The sequence below is a fragment of the Microcaecilia unicolor genome, chromosome 6, assembly GCF_901765095.1.
Source record: "Microcaecilia unicolor chromosome 6, aMicUni1.1, whole genome shotgun sequence".
NCBI classification, from domain to species: Eukaryota; Metazoa; Chordata; class Amphibia; order Gymnophiona; family Siphonopidae; genus Microcaecilia; species Microcaecilia unicolor.
In genome coordinates this window covers 244,105,355-244,128,426 of record NC_044036.1, presented here as the reverse complement: position 1 = coordinate 244,128,426, position 23,072 = coordinate 244,105,355, and the positions used below count along the sequence as shown (strand labels likewise).

At 41.8% G+C, this 23,072-nt stretch overlaps 1 protein-coding gene across 1 annotated transcript in view; it reads left to right on the top strand.

Annotated features, from left to right (window-relative positions):
• Window positions 1-23,072, top strand: part of ABCA2 (ATP binding cassette subfamily A member 2) — a 689,232-nt gene that overhangs the window by 162,283 nt on the left and 503,877 nt on the right. The window contains exon 2 of the mRNA XM_030206813.1: window positions 17,407-17,500. Within this exon, the coding sequence (XP_030062673.1) occupies window positions 17,407-17,500 (94 nt within the window). The remainder of the gene's footprint in view (window positions 1-17,406; window positions 17,501-23,072) is intronic.

Genomic DNA, 23,072 nt, shown 5'->3' with positions numbered 1-23,072 from the left:
AAGGAGAAGCTGAAGACAGAGCCAGCTGTACTCTTCTTGTTTCACTGCCGTTCACTCGGGTAAAATTAGTTTTAACTAGTCAAGGCTTTTTGATTTCATATTTTGATGTCACATAAATCAGTTAAAACAAGCTGATAGTTTAATGCATTTTGAATTAAATATGTTTTTTTTAGACAACAGTAAAATATTTACAAGGGTGTGAAGACTTTTGCACGGCCCTGTATCCTCCACCCCTCTAACTGTCCTGACCTGAGGAAAGAGGTTTTGGCCTTTGAAAGCTAATTGAAAAATGTATTTAGTCCACTAAAATGATATATTTTCCATTTTTTGTTGTATTTGTATTTGTTAACCTATAGTATAGTGATTGAAATATGTCAGTTTTTGAAATTTGCATCTCTTTATATTTGCACAGTATAGGGGGACTGAGGGGTGGGACTGTTCAGGGAAGAAGTCCTGGTGCAGGTTGCAGGCAGCCTATGAGAGGTGCTGCCACTGCCCAGGTGAAGACTGCAGTAGACAGAATTTTAAGGTATTGGGGGGGGGGGGGACGTACTGCTTGTAAAAAAAAAAAAAAAAAAATTTCAGCACCCCCAATCATTTTGAAAAGTTGGCTCCTATGGCCACTGGGATCCCATCCATTGCAAACTGTGCGCTGCCAGGTAAAATGCAATTTGCCCTGCAAGAACATTTTGCTTATTGACATAAGAATGCTTTATTTATACGGAGAAAAGGAAGAAGCCACTGTCCTTATTTTGGGCAAAGAAGCTCACATAGTAAGAGTTAATCTAGAGGGACAGGGAAGAAGAGAGTGACCTCCTGTGAGTCCCCTGCCAGCTCTGTTTAATTTCACAGCTGTTGTTACTAACACAGATTAATGTGCTGTGTCAACTCCAAGCCTGGATTTAGCCTTTCAGTCGGTCAGGCTGGGCTCCAGGCTTGTTTTGTAGCAGTGCTCTGTGTGCTGAAACCCAAGACTGGTGGCCAGATGTGACATTTTGCAAATTTATACCTAGCTTGGTTGCTTATTCCTGGGAGGGGAACATTGACCACCTGATGATACCATTTTTGTAAGCAAAAAGCTGGCATTGTTACCTGTGTGGAAAAAATGATATGCTGATCACCGTACACAGTCTGCTTTACTTCCTGTTTTATGTTAAAAGCAAAACATTCACTGAATGCACGCTTAGCTATACTTTAACACAATCACTTTCAAAAACTCTCAGCTGACTTTCAGGCAAGCCACATTTATTGGATGCGCAATGACTCTGCTGGTCACAGTTACCTCTGTTCTGACATCCTTGTTCCTCATTCTTAGCTCTGCTGTCCTGCTTTCTTCTCTCGCCTTACCATCTGCTTGTCTGGCATTGGTTTCTTACCATTTGAAGAGTGCCATTTGCATTGTTGGGAACAAAACCCTGAGGCAAATATGCACACGTGAATCTTATATCAACATAGCCATGCCTGGTGCAGTAGGAGTCTGTACCATGGTTGTTGATGGCATATGTGGGATTTGTTGGATTATTTGTAGTAAATAATTAGCAGATTTTAGTACACACAGCTTCAGCTTTAGAAATGTTAATTTCTTTCTTCATCTCTCTCTCATTCACCCCTGAATAATTCACTGCTGAGTCACTTTAAAGTTGAAGTAACAAAACATCTGTTTACTCACAGTTTGTAGTTAGATTATAATCAGACAGGCTTATATATACATATTACTATACATTTGTATTATCAGCTCCTTCCATGTGCTTAGATGGTAATGGATGCTCACACCACCATAGATCCTCTCAGGTTAGGAGAGATCATGAGCTCCATGTGCTGCATGTGCTGCATCTAACCCCCAACAGGAAGTTGCATAGCTATGTGACCTCTCTAAGTAATTCACATCAGAGGTCACAGAGTAATCACAGAGAAATAATAGGTGACAGGCAATGCATGTAAAATACAATTACATTCCAACAAACCCCTTCTCATGCATAACTGTCATGCAATTATTTATTCATACAAAGTCCAAGCTTTATACGCAGATTCACAAAATGTTCTCTGGGTAACGGTTTGGTCATGATGTCAGCTGTCATCTCACTGGTGTGACAATAGTGTAGACTGATGACCCCTTCTTTCTCCAACTCTCGCACGTTGTGGTATTTCGTTGCGATGTGCTTGGTGCGTGACTGAACCTTGTCATTCTGTGACAGTCGGATGCAGCTCTGATTATCTTCCATTATCTGGATTGGCCTCTTTTCAGCTATTCCAAAATCCAGCAAAAGTTTTTCAATCCACATCAGTTCTCTGCACGCTTCCGATACGGCCACGTATTCAGCTTCTGTAGAAGACAAACTCACAATACTTTGTTTATGACTGGCCCATGAAATTTGTACATTTCCATACATAAACACATATCCACTTGTGGATTTATAATCAGAATGATCCCCTGCCCAATCTGAATCACAGTAACATATTAGTTTTGGATTACTATTGGCTGAAATCTTTAATTTACAATCAATGGTACCCTTTAAATACCTTACCATCCTTTTAACTGCAGTCCAATCTGATTTGGTAGGTGAGCTGACCCTTCTGCTCAAAATTCCTACTGCATTTGCTATATCAGCCCTGTATGTGGTAGCTAGATATAAAAGCTTACCTATGGCTGATCTATATTGGATGTTATCTGGTAAAGGTTCTCTTACTGTTTCATCCTTCAGAAAATCAGTGATCATGGGAGTGCTTACAACTTGGGCATCTTGCATACCTAAACTTTCAATAAGCTCATTTATTTTCTGCTTCTGGCTTAGAAGATAAGAACCATCATTTTGTTTCTCAATTTCTATACCAAGATAGTATGACACATTACCCAGTTCTTTTATCTCAACATTGTGGTTTAAACACTTTACAATGTCCTTGTACTCTTGCTCACTTTCGCTTGCAATGAGCAGATCATCAACAAAAGCTAAAATGTATGCATATTGTCCATTTCTGCACCTAGTGTACAAGCATTTATCTGCTTCACCTTGCTTAAATCCTAAATTTGTCAATATTTCATGCAATTTTTCATTCCAACATTTTGCACTTTGCTTTAATCCATAAAGACCTTTGTTTAATTTACACACTAGCTGTCTTTGTTTTGTATTTATGAAACCTGTTGGCTGTTCCATGTACAAGTCTTCAGTTATATCTCCGTGAAGAAACGCTGTTTTCACATCAATGTGGTTGACTTGCATGCCTTTTGAGACTGCAATGCTCAGAAGTGTTCTTATTGTCGTGTGTTTCACTACAGGTGCAAACACTTCATCAAAATCTTCTCCATATTTTTGAAGATATCCCTTTGCCACTAATCTGGCTTTATACCTTTCCACTTTTCCTTGTGCATTCCTTTTTAACTTGAATACCCATTTGCATCCTATAGCTTTCTTGCCAGGAGGTAATTTTGTAAGAATCCAAGTATTATTTTTATCCAATGCATCAATTTCTTCTTGTGCAGCTTTATGCCATTCAGCAGCTTCTTCTGCTGGCATTTTCTCAATCTCATCCCATGTTAAGGGCTCTTGAGCTTCTGCTGACTTTGTTAGGTAAGACAGTCTTGGGGGTGGAACACCTTTGTTTTCCCTGGATGAGCGTCTGACAATAGGTTGGTCTGACCTTTCCGCATCCTCTAAATCTGAGAGTTCTTCTCCAATTGATTCCCCTTCTCCAACTGTACTGTCTTCTTCAATGATCCTTTCTGTGTCTGTTTCCTCTGCCTGTTCCTCGTTAGATACAGGTGAGTTGCTTTCAGACATCTGCCTTGGTATGGCATTTATATACACTGGCATGTCTATTATGGTTCTAGTTTCATATTCTGGATGATAAGGCTCATCTGGGATAATCCAGCCTTTATCAACCCTTTTGTTTTCATCAAAATATGTAACATGTCTTATGCCAACAATGCCAGTTTTCAGATTCAAAATTCTATATCCTTTGTGTCCTGGAGCATAGCCAACTAAAATGCCCCTTTCTGTTGTGGAATCCAGCTTATGCCTTCTTTGCTTTGGTACATGAGCATATGCTGTACTTCCAAATGTTCTTATGTGTGACAGGTTTGGCTTCCTACCATGCCATGTCTCATGTGGTGTGCGCTCAGCGCCTTTAGTTGGCATTCTGTTTTGTAGGTACACTGCTGTGAGAATGGCTTCCCCCCATAGTCTTTTAGGGAGATTGCTATCTGACAGCATACATCTGGTCATTTCCACAAGTGACCTAAATTTTCTCTCTGCAACAGAATTTTGTTCTGGTGTATAAGCTACTGTTGTGATATGTTGAATGCCTTCTTGTTCTAGAAATGTGCGCATGCTTTGTGAAGTGAACTCACCACCATTGTCGGTCTGAAGAACCTTTGGTTTTCTTTCAAATTTATTGCTCACCATGGCTACGTATTTCTTCAGCATGTCTGTGACTTGACTTTTTTCTTTCAGCAAATAGGCCACACAGTATCTAGAGAAATCATCCAAGAATATTAGCACAAATCTGTTATTTCCCAATGATGGGATATTAAACGGTCCACATAAGTCACTGTGTATTAAGTCCAGCACTTTATTACTCCTATTTCCTGTGTATGCAGGAAATGAGGGTCTCACACCTTTTTGAGTAACACAGTCTATGCATTTCTCCATTTTACCAGTATCTGCACTTATCTGAATGCCAGTGGCTAGTTGCTTACTGTAAAGATCCTGGATCACCTTAAAATCACGATGTCCCAGGCGGCGGTGCCAGATTTCCAGACTACATTTTCCATCATTCTTCCTTACTTGCGCCAGATGTGAGGCTTCACCTGAAATGTTCAGCTTATAAACATCATTATGCATAAAAGCTTCAGCATACACTTCATCATTTTTAGAGATTGTGCACTTACTGTTTTCAAAATGAATCACAAATCCCTTCTTATCTAATGTAGATACACTAAGCATATTGCAAACTGCTTGGGGAATATACAAGACATCACTTACAGGAATTTCTTTAACTTCATTAGACACTTTGCATTTTAAGAATCCAATACCTTTTGCTTGGATCTTAGCAGTCCCTGCGTTTGCAGTTTTAAGAATACCTTCCTCTGGACACATTTCCTGAAAGAAATCTTTACAATTGGTTAAATGGCATGTGCTCCCTGAATCCAAAATCCAAGTACTTTCATTTGAATTATTATTTACCATAGTCAAAGATTTTTCTGCCATTAGAAAGCCCTTGTGTTTATCTTTGTCCTTCATACATTTCCTGGTTTGAAAATTCTTTAGTTCCATTGGCTTAGGTGAGCTAGAGGGGGTGTTTTGTGTTTCCTTACACCATTTAGATACATGTCCCTCCTTTCCACATGAGTAGCAAATCAGCTTGCCCTTGGGTGGAGTTTTCCCATAGCTCCGCCTTCCTCTGTTCTTTGCCAAGAAATTTGTTTCATTTCTCTCTGACTTGCTTTGAGAACACATCTCCTCAGAATCATTTATTATGCATTCCTGCCTTAGTTTTGATGTTGCCTGTTCAAAAGATTGCCCTTCAATGGCCTCATTTACAGACCTAAAAACATCAAACTTCTTTGATAGTGAGGTAAAAAGAAATGCTCTTTTCAATGCATCACACATGGGAATTCCAGAAAGTTCTAGCTTTTGAAATGAAGACATAAGATACATAATGTGATCATTACATTTACTTTTATCCCTTAATTTGGTTTCATTCAACTCTGCCAACCAAATTGGTTGCTGCTTTGCATATGTAGTTGCATACATAGTTCTCAGTTTATATAAAATGTCCTTTGGTGTATCTTTTCCCTCCACTAATATGGCTTGTTTCTCTGAGAGAGCTTCCAAAAGCATGCACTTCACATAATAGTTTGCATTGTCCCATTCAGCCATATTTTCAGCTGTTCTGTCTTGGTCTAAGCATATATCTAATCTTTTTGCTCGAAGGAAACATATGAATCTTAATTCCCACTGCTGATAATTAAACTCAGTTAATTTAGGCACCTTGAGAGAATAGAAAAATGGTGAATTTCCTCCCTCAGCCATTTTCTTAGCCTTCTGTCTGCTGTGTGGTGTGTGGGGGGAGAGAGAGACAGACTGAATCTTTCCTTTAAAACTTAAGAGAAAAATGTGGCCTTTTTTTCTGCCTGGTAATATTTCTCTTCTTTTTCAATTCCTGGGCCTGGGCCCATAACCCTTTTGTTGGATTATTTGTAGTAAATAATTAGCAGATTTTAGTACACACAGCTTCAGCTTTAGAAATGTTAATTTCTTTCTTCATCTCTCTCTCATTCACCCCTGAATAATTCACTGCTGAGTCACTTTAAAGTTGAAGTAACAAAACATCTGTTTACTCACAGTTTGTAGTTAGATTATAATCAGACAGGCTTATATATACATATTACTATACATTTGTATTATCAGCTCCTTCCATGTGCTTAGATGGTAATGGATGCTCACACCACCATAGATCCTCTCAGGTTAGGAGAGATCATGAGCTCCATGTGCTCCATGTGCTGCATGTGCTGCATCTAACCCCCAACAGGAAGTTGCATAGCTATGTGACCTCTCTAAGTAATTCACATCAGAGGTCACAGAGTAATCACAGAGAAATAATAGGTGACAGGCAATGCATGTAAAATACAATTACATTCCAACAGGATTTGGGTTTAATAAGACTAGTTGCAAAAAAGGAACTTCACTTATTTAACATGTTTGAAAGGTATTAATATACAAACAGATCTTTTTCAGAGATGGGGAAGTGATAGAACTAGAGGACGTGAATTGAAGTTGCAGGAGTAATCTACTTTTTCATGGAGAGAGTGGTTGATGCCTGGAAGACCCTCCTTTTGGAGATGGTGGGGATAAAATCTGTGACAGAATTCAAAAACACTTGGAATAAACACAGAGGATCCCTGTACAGAAAGAGGATGCAATCAAAGCAAAACATAATTGGCCTTCACACTTTAAACAGGGCATAGAGGGGGGCGGGAGGGGGATAAATTGATCCTCCCGCCCATTTGACAACTCTGGCTACTTTGTTGGATGGACCATGCAGGTCTTTATCTGCTGTCATTTACGCTGTTACCATATTTGTACATATTGGACCCAATATTCAATGTGACTTGAGTGGGCAGGTGTGGCTTCTGCCTGCTTAAATCATTCTTAGCATGCTGGCTGCCGATATTCAGCAGCATTTAACCAGGTAGTGCCACTGAATATCAGCACTAACTGGCTATTTGGAAAGTGGGTAGGAGACAGGAGTTATGTGGATGCCAGAAATAGTCTGTTCATTATTTATTTATTTATAAATATTTATTTAGTCCACACATCTACCATTTTGAGCAGAGAACATTTTACACTCATAATCATAAATTCACATATCATAAACTCAAAATTTATAAGATTGTTTGCCTGTATTTTGAGTCTATGATAAAAATTACTGATAGAAACAGTCCAGATGAAAATACTCATTAGGCAAAAATATTAAATGCTTGTTGAAACAAAACAGTCTTTAGAACTTTTTAAAAATTTGTTTATGCTTCTTAAAGCTCTAATCTGCTTAGGCAAAGAGTTCCATAGCCTTGGTTTTGCAATATAGAAAATTGAGTTTCTATATTCCTCCAGATAAACAGTCTTAAAAGATGGAATATCAAGCACGTTAGAAGAAGCAGACCTGAAGAACTGAGGTGGCTGATGTACATGTAAACTTGCTGCAATCACAGGGAAATTGTATCAGTTATTACCTTAAATACTAATAATAGTATATTACATCCTATATTCAATTGAAAGCCAATAGAATTTAAAAAAGTGCAGGAGTATTATGTTCAAATTGCCTTATTCCTAAAAGAACATGGGCTGCAGCTTTCTGTGCTATCTGTAGTGACCGTAATGCATATTTTGGTAAATCCAAGAACAAGGCGTTACAGTAGTCAAAGTGAGGTATTACTATACTTTGAACCACCAAATGAAATTTTTCAAAAGATAAATAATCCTTCAATCTCTTAACAAGTTTTAATTAAAAAACCTCCACTGTGCTAATTACTTTAGCTATCTGAGATTTCATATTAAGAAATGGGTCATAAATAGCAGTCCTAACAATGCCTGCTTAGTTATGCAGGTGCTGGTACTGAATATCTGCTGGCACCTTTATAACTTCTGGGTACTGGCCTACAGATCAGAGATGACCTCCCCTCCGCTTCCTCCTGCCTTCCCCCCGACAATCTCCAGTCCCCCTCCCAACCTCTGACAAGCTACCCTTCCCTCCTGCAAGGGCTGATCTCCCTGCCCTCCTCCAAAAATCCCTTATGCCCCCACGGCCTAACTTAACTGGCCTGGTAGTCTAGTGGTCAACATGGGCAGGAGTGAACCCCACTCATTCTGCCCCTCACAGCTTCTGATTGAAAATGGCCCCCACAACCTCCTCTAGAGGTCTTAAGTCATCTAATCTGGCAACCCTTGCTAGGCGAGAAAGAGGCAGAGAAGGGGAAAAGGCTTCATGAAGAGAAACACAACGGAATTCATTGAATAGACTCTTCTTAGAATTGTAGGATTGACAGCTTGTATGGATATTTAAGGCTTCTTTTACCAAACCACGTTAGTGATTCTTGGTGCAGCAATGCCAACAAAGCTCATTCACTTGTAAAAGGGGGGTTAGTTTCACTATTTCCATTCTTCATAACCTGTATAAATATGGTACAGGTCTGAGGCCTACTACCCAGCTTGGGACCTGCTGGAAGAGCTTTGCCCAACCTAAGGGCTGCTGGGTAAAACAGGCCAAGGGAAGAATTGGTTTTAAAAGTGCATTTTCTAAGCTGACTTTAGTTTGATAGATGAAAATAGATTTTTGACTGCAGAGATAGCTGGGAAGAACCTTGTGCCAGGTGCATGAAAAAAGGAGAAGTGAAAGAACATTGTGGTTAGAAGAAGACTGGCCATCTGCCGGAAAAAGGTGGGGGCTTGTTCCAAGGATAAAAAATTATCAAAATCTGTGGTTAGGCGTCATTCAGCCACCTGGGTACTTACGTAGGAATAGTTTTTTTTAGAGCTCCATAGAACTTAATGGAAGAAAAGGATATAAATATGGTTGACATTTGGCATGTAAGAAGTTTTTAGAGACTAGAGGCTGACCTGTGTCATCTCTGTGAAAGACCTTTCCTTAAGAATACATTGTTCTATGTAACCTGACTTGGGTGAGTAATAAACTTTAACCTTGAACCTGTATCTAATCTTCCTTATTCCTTACTTATGGGGAATTTGTTAATCTGATATGGACAGTAAAGAGATCAAACAGAATAAAATGTCAAACCTTTTGGGTCTGATTGGGGAAATGTACATCCCTAGACAGACCCCTGGCTGAGTTGTCTGGTCCATGATTGATCCATGGTTATTCAGTTTAGATTGTAAGGTAGTGGGTCCAATGATTGGAGTCAGATGGGGTTGTTAACAGCCTTCCCCACATAAGCCTAAATTTAGGGGACCCAGAAACCCCCTAATATTTACAAACTGTAGTATTCAGAGTTTAAAATTGGCAGATATCCAAACGTGTTACTACTGATGTAATCAACAACTTTGCAAGAAAATTTAAACCCAAAGTCTCATTCCAATGCGGTGAATCACCAGACTCCTCCCACTCAACGTCCCGTGTCCAGGTTTACAGCTATTCAGGTTCACCAGAATTATCAACCAATTCTGGTCTTAGTCTGTACAAAATGTCATGTTTTGCCAATTGGTGTCATCAGGAGACTAAACTATAACACAAAAAAAGCTTTCAGAATGAAATCCCTGTATTATTGGCCCATCTTTAAACATATTAGATCTTCACATACTACACATGTGTTATGATTGGGGTCTGAACCCCTCTCAAACTTACCTCTTTCCTGGGGGTCAGCTTCTTAGCTGGCTTCTGTTTCTTTTCTCTGTCCTTTCTGAGCTGGCTCTGTCTCTCTGTGCTGGCAGCTTCCAGCAGCATGGCTCTAATTGTTTCACTACACTGCACCTGTGGGTATGTTGCCTGAGTTGCTCTAACTCTCTTTGGGTGTACTGGCTTCAAGTGTTTCACGGTTTTGCATTGGTGTGGGTTGGGCCTCTCTGGGTCAGTGTGCTTTTGCCTAGGTCTAGGGAGTGTGACATCATCAGGGAGGGCCTTGATAAGGAAGTGGTCTTGTTTCCTTCAGGGCCTTTGCAACGGTGGTGTTTGCTTTAGGTAGGGTGGTGCAGTGTGCACTTCTGACGTTGTGTCTAGTTTCCCTGCTTGCTTTTGCTAAGGTCCAGGTTAGTGTTAGTGCAGTGTGCACTGGTGACTGTGTGTTTAGCTTTCCTGTTTTTCCCTTATGGTTCCCCTGCTTTTGGTTTTGGAAGCATTGCTGTGTGTGTGTAGGGCTTTGGAAGCTCTGTTGCTGATAGAAGTACTTCAGGGTTTGGTGTTAGGAACACTGCAGAGTTTGCTGTTAGAAGTACTTCTGGTGTTTGTGCTATTGGGAGCATTGCAGTCTTTGCTGTTGGTGTTTGGTGCTTTAGAAGCACTTTTGGCTTATGTGTTAGCTTCCCTCCTTGTGGCTCCCCTGTCTTCCCTTTTAGTGCTAGGAGCTCTTCTGGTTGCTTGCCAGAGTAGTGCTTAGGAAGCACCTTGTTAGTTGTATCTAGCTGGCTAGAGCAGTGCTTAGGTAGCTGGTTAGTTCTGTGTTTAGCTTATTAGTGTAAAGCTCTGCTTGTAGCTTGGTGCTTAGTAGCACCTGTGTTAGCTTTGTGTTTAGTTCCCTGCTCTGTTAGTTTAGGGCTTAGGAAGTCCCTTTCTTGAGCAGGGATTAGGAGCTCCTGTTTAGTATAGGGCTTAGGAAGTCCTTTTGTCAGTTTACGGTTAGGAACACTCCTGCTGGTTTAGGGCTTGGGAGCACGTAGATCAGTTTAGGGTTAGGAGCACTTCTGTTTCCAGTCCTGGTCCCTATGTCATCCGGTATCCAGTAAGTCCTGTCGGCTACTCGAACCCAGGAGCTCAACTCTTGGGGGGCTTAGTAGCTAAGTACAGGTGAAGCTGTTGGACCAGTCCAGTGTGCTCCAGTCCCGTGTTCCGGTCCTGTGTCCTCCAGTCCGGGGGACCAGTCCAGGGTGTTCCAGTCTGGTGTGCTCCAGTCCAGTGTGTTCCGGTCCGGTGTGTGTTCCAGTCCTGTGTCCTCCAGTCCGGGGGATTCCAGTCCATGTGTTCCGGTTCGCTGGGCAGTGCCTGCAGTCCCTGCCGGTGTGCTTACCCAGTGTTGGTTGGTGGGTTTTGCCTGCTGCTGTCGCTCCTCGTCAGCAGCCCAAGGGCTCACGTTTGCTCCAGAGCCCGGCCCCGCGGGCTCTGAACCTGAGAACCTGACAACATGATATTCAAAAAACCTTGCATGGTCACCTCAGTGATATCATGTTGAGCCTCATGCCAATGATTTACAAAGCCTAAGATTGCTCAAATGTTGTGCTATCATATTTAATGGGTCTTTTTGTTTGGCCCTGTTTGCAGTTGGACTCTCGTGTGTTATCATACTTTGTATAGGTTTGGTGTTGTTTTTCACTACATTGTTTACCTATACTGTTGACAGAAATCTTGCTGATCTCTGGGTCACACCTAGTGCCTCTCCCTCTGGCAACGTTACCTTGCCCGTTGGAAACGCCACAGTACTTGCAACTACTCCTGTACTGGCAACGACTCCAGCAGCCTACACAACGCCCCAACCCAATACTACATTCACACGCCTATTTGGACACACATCCCTCCACACGATTACCAGTACTACCAGCCCGTTGCCAGACACATCTGCCACGACAGACTTTTCAACTGGCAATCTTACAGGGCCTATTGAAAATTCTACGATTGCTCCTGTCCTCACTGATTCTCCTGTTTTGCATTCTACAAGTGTTTCCGATAATAACAGTAGCTCGGACAATATTGTCCCCACTACTACAACTACTTTTGAGGATAATATTACCTTGTCTGAATTGCGAACCACCCCTCCTCCTTATCCTCTGGTGCCTAATAGTGACGTTCCTCCTCCCACGAATACTACCTTAACCACTCCAGGTATCAGAATCCCAGCTACACGCCCATAATGCTAATACTATTTGTTACAAGGACATTTGATCCCATATATGACCTGCTTAGATATGCAATTTGTGTATGTTAACAAATAATATTTTCTTGCCAGTCATTATAATGCAATCAGTAACTATAGAACATTTCCACATCTAGAATTTTCTGATGCAATAGCTTCTTGATTTTTTAACTTCGTTAATTCGCCCAGATTTTTTCCCCTAGTATCTGTGAATCTGGGGATTCTTTCAAAACCTGGGTGTAAATAGAGTAATCCCCAGTGTTTGCATATAATTTTGTTGAATCTGAATAACTTGTGAAAAGTATGATAACATGCAGGTGATCCATTGATCCTATTGCTCATTTGATCTATTAAATAACCACTCTCTGTGAGCACGTGTTCTCTTGAAATCTTTATGAATTACTCGCTGAGGATAACCCCACTCTAAAAAGAGTTGCTTCAATAATCCAGGTTGATAAACAAGTGTACTGTGGCTTGAACATAAACATTTCACCCGCAGAAACTGTCCTGTTGGAATACTATCCCTCAGTCTCTGGGGGGTGAAAGCTCCTATAATGTAATAATGTATTCCAGTCTGTACATTTATGATATACTTGAATATTGAATTGTCCCTCCTTGTACATTATATGAATATCTAGGAAATTGATAACTGAGCCTCCTATCTCCCATGTGAATCTAATATTTGGGTCAAACTCATTTATATATTGTAAAAAAGCAATCAATGTTTCTCTATCTGCTACCCAAATCAAAAAAATATTGTTGATGAAACATTTCCATAATGCTACATTATGTATATACTGAAATTGATAAATTAATTTATTTTCATAATTCCCCATAAGAGGCATGCTACCTTGGGAGTCACCATGGCTACCCCATTAACCTGTAAATAAAATTCTTCCTGAAACGTGGCTGAATTAGACCTGGATATCAGTGTCGTCTCATATTCAAGTACACTGAATATCCAGGTCTTCATGGGCTATGTATGTAGTCCAACTTGCCCAGATAGTTATCCGGGTAGCAGCATTGGATATCAGCAGATCCCAGATAACTTCTGGCTCCACCTTTGCTCCATCCCTGGACTGCCCTGGCACTAACTAAATAGTGCCGTGGTGGTCACACATGATACTTGATGTCACTAACCTGTTGAATACTGCTGAATATCATGTGGAAAATCAGTCAGTGGGAGTTAACCATGTGGGAACCACTTCTGCCTGGTTCACTCCTGCTGAATATCGATGCCCTGACTTCCAGCTCTTTTATTATTATGAGTCACTTCATATTTTTGATATTTGGCTTTTCCAAATTCTTCTATATGCTAGGTAACAATTCTTGCTTCTTGTATGTGCTCTGCAGCAACCTCTCATACTGTATGTTTTTACAGAACTTTTCTGTTTTGGTTTTAATTGGTGTTTTCACTGTACTATTGCTGTTTCTTAGTTCCCTGTAGAACTGTTTTGGGTTCACTCTATTTAGTTTTGGTATCTTTTCTGTTTTCTTCATATCTCACAATTTTTGTTCTTCTGCTGCTACTTTTATTATTGGAGCATATGAATTTAAGGTCATCTTCTGTTAAAGCAGCAGGTTTCAGATTCACATGTAGGATCTTTCTCATTATCCTTGGTTCTTGATCCGTTGAGATACCTACCTATTGCAGAAACTCTGCACACACCAATTTTTATTTTTCCTTCAATGTGCTTCTTCTTGTCTTTCTCCTTTTCTTCTGATCTTCTGTCTTTGTGGGCAGGACTGTTTCTTTCAGGAGTGATTTCTGTTGCACACTGTTGCATTTGACTTATTTCTCTCTTATCGATGGTTCCATTATGCAGGTTTGTGGCATTGTTGATTTTATTTATCAAGCTTTTTACTTTGGGGGTGGTGGTTTAACCTAGGTAGTCTTTTCTTGTCTAGGAGTTCAACTTATATGTCTATTTCAGTGTAGATCAGTAGAAATCAAACAAAATAAAACATGGAAAAGAAAATAAGATGATACCTTTTTTATTGGACATAACTTAATACATTTCTTGATTAGCTTTCGAAGGTTGCCCTTGTTCGTCAGATCGGAAATAAGCAAATGTGGTAGCAGATAGTATATATAAGTGAAACATCCAAGCATTACTTTGACAGTCTGACAGGGTGGGAGGTTGGGGGTGGGTAGGAGGTATGCATGGGGACATCAAAGCATTTCATTGATAGTCTAACAGGATTTTCCCTGGGTATTTTGAGGGAACACCCAGGGAAAATCTGCTACAGTACAAAGAAAAAAAAAGCCACAGACAGAATCTCCCTTATAGTGACATACAATCCAGAGCTGGAAAAACTGAGGAAAATCATTAGAGATCTACAGCCGCTACTCCAAGAGGATGAATTACTGAAAGAGATATTCCCATCCCCACCAGTGCTGGCCTTCCGACAGCCACTCAACTTAAAACACAAGCTAATCAGAAGTAAACTCCCAACACAGACTGAAAAAGAAGAGAAGGACACAATTCCCTGTAATTTATCCAGCTGCAAGCTATGCCAAAACATTTCACAGGACCCCACAGTCATTCACAAAGGAAAAATATTCAACATAAAGGAATCTTTCACATGCTCATCTTCCAATGTGGTATATATCATTCAGTGTAAAAAATGTAACAAAGGATGCTATATTGGAGAAACAAGCCAGATGCTTAAGACAAGATTTAATCTACATAGACATCACATGAAGAAAGCTGGTGCCAGTCAGGTTCCCACCCCTGTGGGCCAGAACTTTACAAGACCAGAACACTGTACCAGTGATTTCATAGTAAGAATCCTGAAAGGTAACTTTAAAACAATACAGGAACGTAAGACCTTTGAAGTCAGAATGATTGAATATTTTGACACCCAACAGACAGGACTTAACAAGGACCTGGGTTTTCTAGCCCATTATAAACCATAAAGTTGTATTTCTCTGTTTATCACCCTCCTCCCACCTACCCACACCCATCCTGTTAGACTATCAATGAAATGCTTTGATGTCTCCATGCAAACCTCCTACCCACCCCCACCCTCCCACCCTGTCAGACTGTCAAAGTAATGCTTGGATGTTTCACTTATATATACTATCTGCTACCACATTTGCTTATTTCTGATCTGACGAGGGCAACCTTCGAAAGCTAATCAAGAAATGTATTAAGTTATGTCCAATAAAAAAGGTATCATCTTATTTTATTTTCCATGTTTTATTTTGTTTGATTTCTGTTGATAACCTTTAAGAGTGGACTAACACGGCTACCACATCTCTCCAGTGTAGATCAAGAGATCAGCTGCCAGCTCTTTCCTCTCCTGCCTGTCCCCTTCCCTTTGCTTGGTGGCCTTCATATTACCCTCCTGTGTAACACCCTTAACTATTATTTTTATGTATTCTTTGGCAGTGAGGAGAGAGCAGAATCATGATCTGTATCTGGGGCCAATGTAGGGTCCTGGCACAGTGCTTCTTGGGAGTTCCAGGAATCAAGGAAGGAGCTTTGTGTCATTAGAAACCAGGTGTATTTGCTATACAACAGATGCCTGCCAAAACTGTTGAATGAGAGCCCAATAACTTTACGTTGCTGTTAAGTTTACTGAGTGATGTAACTGTTGAGGAACCAAGTATATATATAAAGCAATAGCTTGTAAAAAATTAACCAGCTATTGCAAGGGCAGTAGAACATTATTTTGCTTTGTGTACTGATGTGTGTTGGACAAAATATTGGTGGGGCCATGAGTGATTGAATTTCATCAGCTTTTTCCTGATACACAATCAGTCTTTTCATTAGGTTACCAGTATGCCTATGCGTGTTAGAGCCATTCCCCCTGCCAGGTGCACATATATGCTGTATGGTTATATTGATTGCAGTTGCATGCAGCCATGATATGGTAGATTTCTGCTGGAGATCCCTGGCCTGTGTCATCGCTACCCCGAGTGATATGTGTGAACAGCTCTGGTAGGGTGCTTACCTTGCTACTGCCCAACAGCAGCTTGCAGTTTCAAATTGTAGCAAATGAAAATTAAGGTGGGGCCAATATTCAAAACAATGTAACTCTGCAGGACTCTTGTCTAGTTAAATCACACTGGCTGACTCCCCTGCTGATATTCACTGACACTTACCCAGACATTGCTGTTGAATATTGGCACTGCGGCACTGTCCAATTAGTGGTGAGGTAGTCTGGCAGTAGAGCTAGGGCAGTCCTGAATATTATCCAGGTGCTAGCAATATTCAGTTTGGGTGCCTGGATAACTATCTGGGCAAGTAGGACTGTATACATAGTAGTCCAAACTTGCCTGGATAGCTATCCATGTACTGATGCTGAATAGTGCCAATACTCAAATAACTTCTGAGAGCTGTGGAGTGCCCACAAATTCAGTGCCAGTTCCTGGATAGGAGCCAGCACTGAATATCCAGGCACAAATCATCCTGTGCTGGACCACCAGTGGCTGAAGATTGGGGGGTAAGTGACTTGCTGAATGGATTAGGGAACGTAAAGGGGAATTCAAATATTGAAGCTTTCAAGCTTCTGTTTTCAGTGTCTGAGGATGTCAAGAATCTCTAGGTTGCTGCAGGCTCAGCTAGTACAGAAAGCTTGTTTTGGGGTATGCAATTATGCAGGGACCATGCATGAAGGGGACCCCACAATGCTGCCTCACTCCATGGCTTTTCACATCATGTGGATAGAAGGACTGGGGGGGGGGGGGGAGGAAGAAATGATACTGGGCAGGAAGGGAGAGAGAGAAGAAGGTACTAGGGAGGAGGGGGAAGAGAAAAGGGTGCTGGATAGAAGAAGGAGGAGAGAGAAGGGGGCGCTGGGCAAAATGAAGAGGAGAGAGAAGTAGGTGCTGGAGAGAAGGAGGGGAGAAAGAAGGGAGTACAAGGCAGAAGGAGGGGAGAGAGAAGGGGGTCCTGGACTGAAGGAAGGGAGAGAGAAGATGGTGCTGGACAGGAAGAGGGGGAAGAGAAGGTGTGCTGGACAGAAGGAGGCGGAGAGAAGGGGGAGCTGGGCAGAAGGAGGGAGAGAAAGTAGGTGCTAGACAGGAGGAGGAGAGAGAAAGGAGTGATGGGCAGAAAGAGGGGGGAGAGAGAAGTGGGAGCTGGGCAGAAGGATAAGGGACAGTGAAGAGGATACTGGATAGAAGGAGGAGAGCACAATGTTGGAGTGTCCACCACCAAAGCTGGAGAAGGGAGTGTGTTGCTCAGCTTAGAGCCAGCCCTGCTCTTATGCCAAGGCTATCTGTGAGGGTGTGAGTAGCAGATCTGCCCATGGCTCTTCAAAGCCTTGTTGGACTTTAGTGGATGATGTCATTCATTGTTTTCTCTCTTTCTGATGTGTTTTTTCAGTGGGTGCTGGCATTTGAGATTTTCATCCCCTTGGTTCTCTTCTTTATCCTTCTGGGACTGCGGCAGAAAAAACCTACTATCTCCGTGAAAGAAGGTGAGTGCCAGTTAATATGTAGTGTGAGCCTGCTGTTCATTTTCACCCACTAGTGAGGGGGGGGGGGAGATTAAATGTGGGAATGTTGGGAGGAGAAGAGCTTTTATTTTCTGTGGGGGTCTCAATATCCACTCTAATGTTTATTCCCTATGGTATAGAATGATTTTAAGTTGGTATATATCTATCAAACCTGCACATGAATGGTTGTGTGTCTGGTTCAGTGCAAAGCATACTCATACTATAGGCATGTGGTTTGCAGCCCTTGGACAGTTACTTGCACATATTGATCAGTGGGGAGGTGTATATGAATCCACCTAAGGTGGAGAGAGTTTGTTTTTCCATTCTATAGGAGAAATCTTACATGCTTTAAGCCAGGTGACCTTTTATATATTCTTCATCTCGATCTTACTCCCTTATGTCAAGAGAATGATGTGTGAACTGAGAGCTAGATGCGTGCTACCAAGTTAATGGAGAGTATGGTCAACGTCCAGCTCAACGACTTCCTGACTGCCTTCGATATCCTACACCCCTCTCAGTCTGGTTTCCGAGCTCAATATAGCACCGAGACTGTCCTGGTCACCCTCTTATCTAACTTTAAGCAAGAGCTATCCATTGGTCGGAAGGTGTTACTGCTTCAATTTGACATGTCCAGTGCCTTCGATATGGTGGACCATGAAATCTTGCTTCATCTGCTGGACTCTTTTGGTATAGGAGGTCCTGTCTTACACTGGTTCGCGGGCTTTTTAACAACAAGAACTTACCAGGTCTCAGTGAACTCGGTTACTTCTGATCCGTGGAAGGCCTCCTGTGGGGTTCCGCAGGGCTCCCCACTTTCACCAGCCTTATTCAGTATTATGTTGATGCCTTTAGCTGCTGCTCTCGCAAAACTGGACCTTAACCCTTTCATCTATGCCGACGATATTATAGTCTACATTCCCTTTCGCACCACCGTGTCAGTAATTGTTCATCTCATTGATGCCTGCTTCTCCACCTTAGAACATTGGGCTCAGGTCTTCCGTTTCAAATTAAACAAGGACAAAACACAGTGTCTCATCCTCTCGTCCATCCACACTCCAGTAACTGACACGGTGCTCCCAGTATTGGGCTCTGTCCTTCCAATTGCCACAAGCCTGCGGCTTTTAGGAGTGCAACTGGACACACACCTCCAACTGGACAATCATGTGCACTTGGTCACCCAAAAAATGTTTCACGCCATGTGGAGGCTTCAGCGTATCAGATACTTCCTTCCTAGAGATTTGTTCCGCACACTTGTCCACTGGCTTGTCCTCTCCCACTTGGACTATTGCAGCGGAATTTACGCGGGCTGCCAGGCCGCTCTGTTGAAAAAGTTCCAAACAGTTCAGAACACTGCTGCGAGACTCATCCTGAGAGAGCAACGCTTTGCACATGCCGAACCCTTACGGTTCAAATTACACTGGCTGCCTGTTCAGGAGCGCATTGCCTTTAAACTCTGCTCCTTGACCCATAAAATTATCTATGGGTTTGCCCCGGAGTATATGCACCCCTTGATCGACCTCCCGCCCAGGAATGCCAACCCTGCTGCTCGTTCCTTCCTCCACCTTCACTTCCCAAACTGTAAGGGTGTCAAGCACAAGAGGATCTTCGCCTCATCTTTCCGCTATTGGAGTCCTAAGCACTGGAATTCTCTCCCGCAACACCTTAAAACTCAAGTGGACCACGCCCTCTTCAAGAAGTTGTAGAAGACCTACTTCTTTGCCAAGACCTACTCCTCACTTTATACTGCTGCTTGATGCACCCTCCCTGGCTCCTACCCTGCTAGTTCGCCCTGTTAGATGCTTCTCCCCCTGCATACTCCTTGTATATTCTTCTAAGTTTTCCTATTCTGTATTTTATTTAATGTTTGTAAGCCACATTGTGCCTGCATGAGTGGCTTACAAACCACTTATGTAAACCGTTCTGTTTTGCAGTCGCAATAAGATACGGTATATAAATTAACATAAATAGAATAAATAAATAAAATGTGGGATATAAGCGAACAATAAATAAATAAATCTAAATTCACATGGGCTGGGAGTGTAAGAACAAGGGGCTTCTATCTAGGAAGTTTGCAAGATTCCCCCACCCCTCAGATAAAAATGGGTTTCAGTGAACAGGCATCAAGATGATGAAGGGCTGCCAGCACAACCCAGCACACCTGACAACAGGAATGGTGAAAGGTTCAGATGATGGGGAGGGGTAATATCTCTGCCATTGATTTTCACTGGCTAAAGTCTGGCCCCTCATGATTTGGGTTCCTAAACTTTCCAATGACACAGAATCTGAGAGCTGCAAGGTAGGGGAAGGAAAGTAAAATGCTTAGCTCGCTTGTTTTCAGTAGTAGTTCCAAGCAAGCTACATTCAGGTGTTACAGGCTGATTCTTCAGTTGTGTAAAAGTTGAACTGGAAAATACTACAGATTGCAGCAGCCATTTTGATCATGGAGCTTGCTAGGCCAGGGGCAGGAGTGAATGGGGTTTGCTCCTTCCCCCATTGCTTTGCTGAACCAGCATGGAGTTCAGGTAGGCTCATGGGGGACCCATTCTGACTGCTGGACCTTGCCGGGGAAGGGAGGACATTGGAAACATGCTGGCCAGTACCAGAAGTTATGCAGTTGCAGGCCAGTATTCAGTTCGAGCACCCACATAGCTAACCAGGCAAATTTAGGATTACTTTTTTTTTTTTTTACCAGCACCAGCATAACTCCCAACTCCTTCCAGACTTCATCCCCATAATAGCCCTGTGTGGCCCAGTTCCAAAATGCCGGTTAGTGCTGAATATCAGCAGTAAGCTGGCTCCAAGCAATTTAAGCACATAAATGTTTAGGACAATAGTGCTTATGCATATGTGTGCGTCCATACCTACACAAGTGCTAGCAGGGCTTTTAAGCACTGTTCTGTAAATATCCATTTAGTTTACCAGAGTATATATGCAAGTGGGGTGTACACAGGAGTAGGAAATAGGCAGAACTCCCACTTATATGCATAACTGTCAAAATACTGTAAGTTATGTGTGTTCCTACCACATTTAGGCACTTACACAATGTAAGTGCTGGTGTAAGTATGAATGCCTAAACATTAGGCATGCCAATTCTGAGTTACCCTAGTGTTTTATAATGGAATCATTGTAGAATGGGCTCCTACCATGTGGCCTTGGGGCATCTAAATGAAGGTGCCAGTTATACAATTTGCCCCTAACCATTTAATGGACTGATTTGTTAAGGCTACTTCCCCATTCTGTATCTCTTGGGGGGGGGGTCTTAGTAAATTAACTCCTAAATTTGAAAAATCCACTCTGGGAATACCTCTGGCTAGCAATGAATTCCAGAGTTCAATTACACATTGAATGAAGAAATATTTTCTCCGATTCATTTTACATTTATTTATTTATTGTGAACATTTATATCCCGCATAATCCCACCAAGGCAGGCTCTATGTGGCTTAGAATGTTAAGAGAAAAGTACAACATAATAGCAGTAGTGCAAAGCAGAGAATAAAATAGATGAGGGGAAGGGAGGGAGAACAGCAGGGGAAAGGAAGGCGGAGATGCAGAAGATCAAGCAGCTGAGGAGAATGATCGATCACATAGGTAGGTCTTCAGGGATTTCTTGAATAGGCTGTGATCGGTAGTCTCTTTTAACGTTGATGGCAGAGCATTCCAATAACGGGGACAGTGGAAGCAAAACGAAGAGGCAAAGAGCAGCTTGTATCTTAAGTTCCTGCAGTTAGGAAAGTGGAGATTGAGATAGGTACGGGACAACTGCACGGAATTTCTGGGTGGGAGGTCGACCAGGCTGAGCATGTAGGTTGGAGCGTCCCCGTATACAATTACTATTTAATAGCTTCATTGTGTGCCCCCTAGTCCTAGTATTTTTGAAGAGAGTAAACAAGCAATTCATGTCCACCCATTCCATTCATCATTTTATAGACCTCTTATCATATCTCTCCTCATGATACATGTCTATAAAATATTGAGTGGAATGAAATGGGTGGACGTGAATCTCTAGTAGTCAGTGGTTTGCAACAGTCATTGCTTGCAGTCTTGGCACAGTGATTTTGTGGGAGGAGACTTCGTGACCAGTTAGAGCATGAAATACCTTAGTCTTTCAGTAACAACATTACCGGAGAGCACAGATCAGTCTATCTTTTGGAGACTTAAGTGACTTTCTGTAGATCTCAAGGAGCAGCAGAGGGATTTGTACCAGGCTTCCCTGGTTCTCAGTCCACTGCTCTAACCACAAGATTTCTTCTTCGCTTTAAATTCATTTCCTCTTTTCCAGTCTTCCAAAATGTTCTTACTGTAGTTCCACTGTACTCACCCATTTAAGCCTTTAGACCTCTCAACTTTTATTGTAGTACAGGGAGTGCTTTTCCTTTTGAGACTACTTCTACTGACTAACTGTCCAGCATAGTATAGGGTGGTACTTTTTCCTTTGACTCTATATCAGGGGGTTCTTAACCATTTTTTTTGTTACCACACTCCTTCCTAAACCACTTGTCCACTTGTGACTACTGACATCTACATAACTGTTAGCCGCTAACAATGCTAACTGATAACATGTTACTAAAATTGCAGTAGTACAGTTATACCACCAAAGAAGTCACACTTAAAGTTACAATGATACATAAATTGTACATAATGTTGTTGAAAATGACCATTTACAAATGCTACATATTAGAGTTCAAGACCCTTCTCACACCCTGTTTGACCTCTTCTCACACTGCTTGGGGGTGCAGGCACCATTGGTTGAGAAGCCTTCTTCTATATAAACCAATAGTACAGCATTATGTTAGAGGGTAATCTTCCTTCTAAGCTGATATTGAACTGATGGGCCTGCATGAAGTTAAGGAGCACTCTTCCTTCTGTGCTTGGGCTGAACCAAAATGCTACCAAGGGTGTCAGGATGCTTTTCTCTCTTGAATCACGGCCTATGTACCTACGACCTATATACCAACATCATTGAGGGGTGGGGGAAACTCTGCTTTCTGCATGCCAAGTGAACTAATGCCATGTATGGTGCTACAGGCCCATTCTTTATCAGAATCTGTCCTGAAACAATGCATGAAGATGGTCATGCATTTTATTTTATTTTTTTGGCCCAGATATTTCCTCTTTCTCCCTTGTGCTTCCAGCTCAGTTGGAACCGACCTTTCATTGGTCTATGTGCCATGAACTTTTCATTTATCACTAGCTTAGCTTGGGTCCCTCCCCACCCTAGTTTTACATGCCCAGCCATTGCAATAATCCTGTTCTTTTGGAACTTTGAAATCATTGTGCCTCAAGGTGTTGCAATTGTGTGATGACCTGGATTCCATCTGCTCCAGTAGGAAAAGAGTGTTAATCTTCCACATGGCAGTGCTTGCTACAATGCACAATGTTTTTAAATAATAATAAAGTAATCACACTTGATCTGGAAACATGGTGTGTCCAAGGAGTGATCCAAAGGCTACCTTCACACCTTAGAATGTTTTAATGCTTAAGAATTGTTTTTAAATCCCAAAGGTCAGAGAGCATTGGAATTTTAATGAGGATTTTATTTTCCAACTGTGACTGC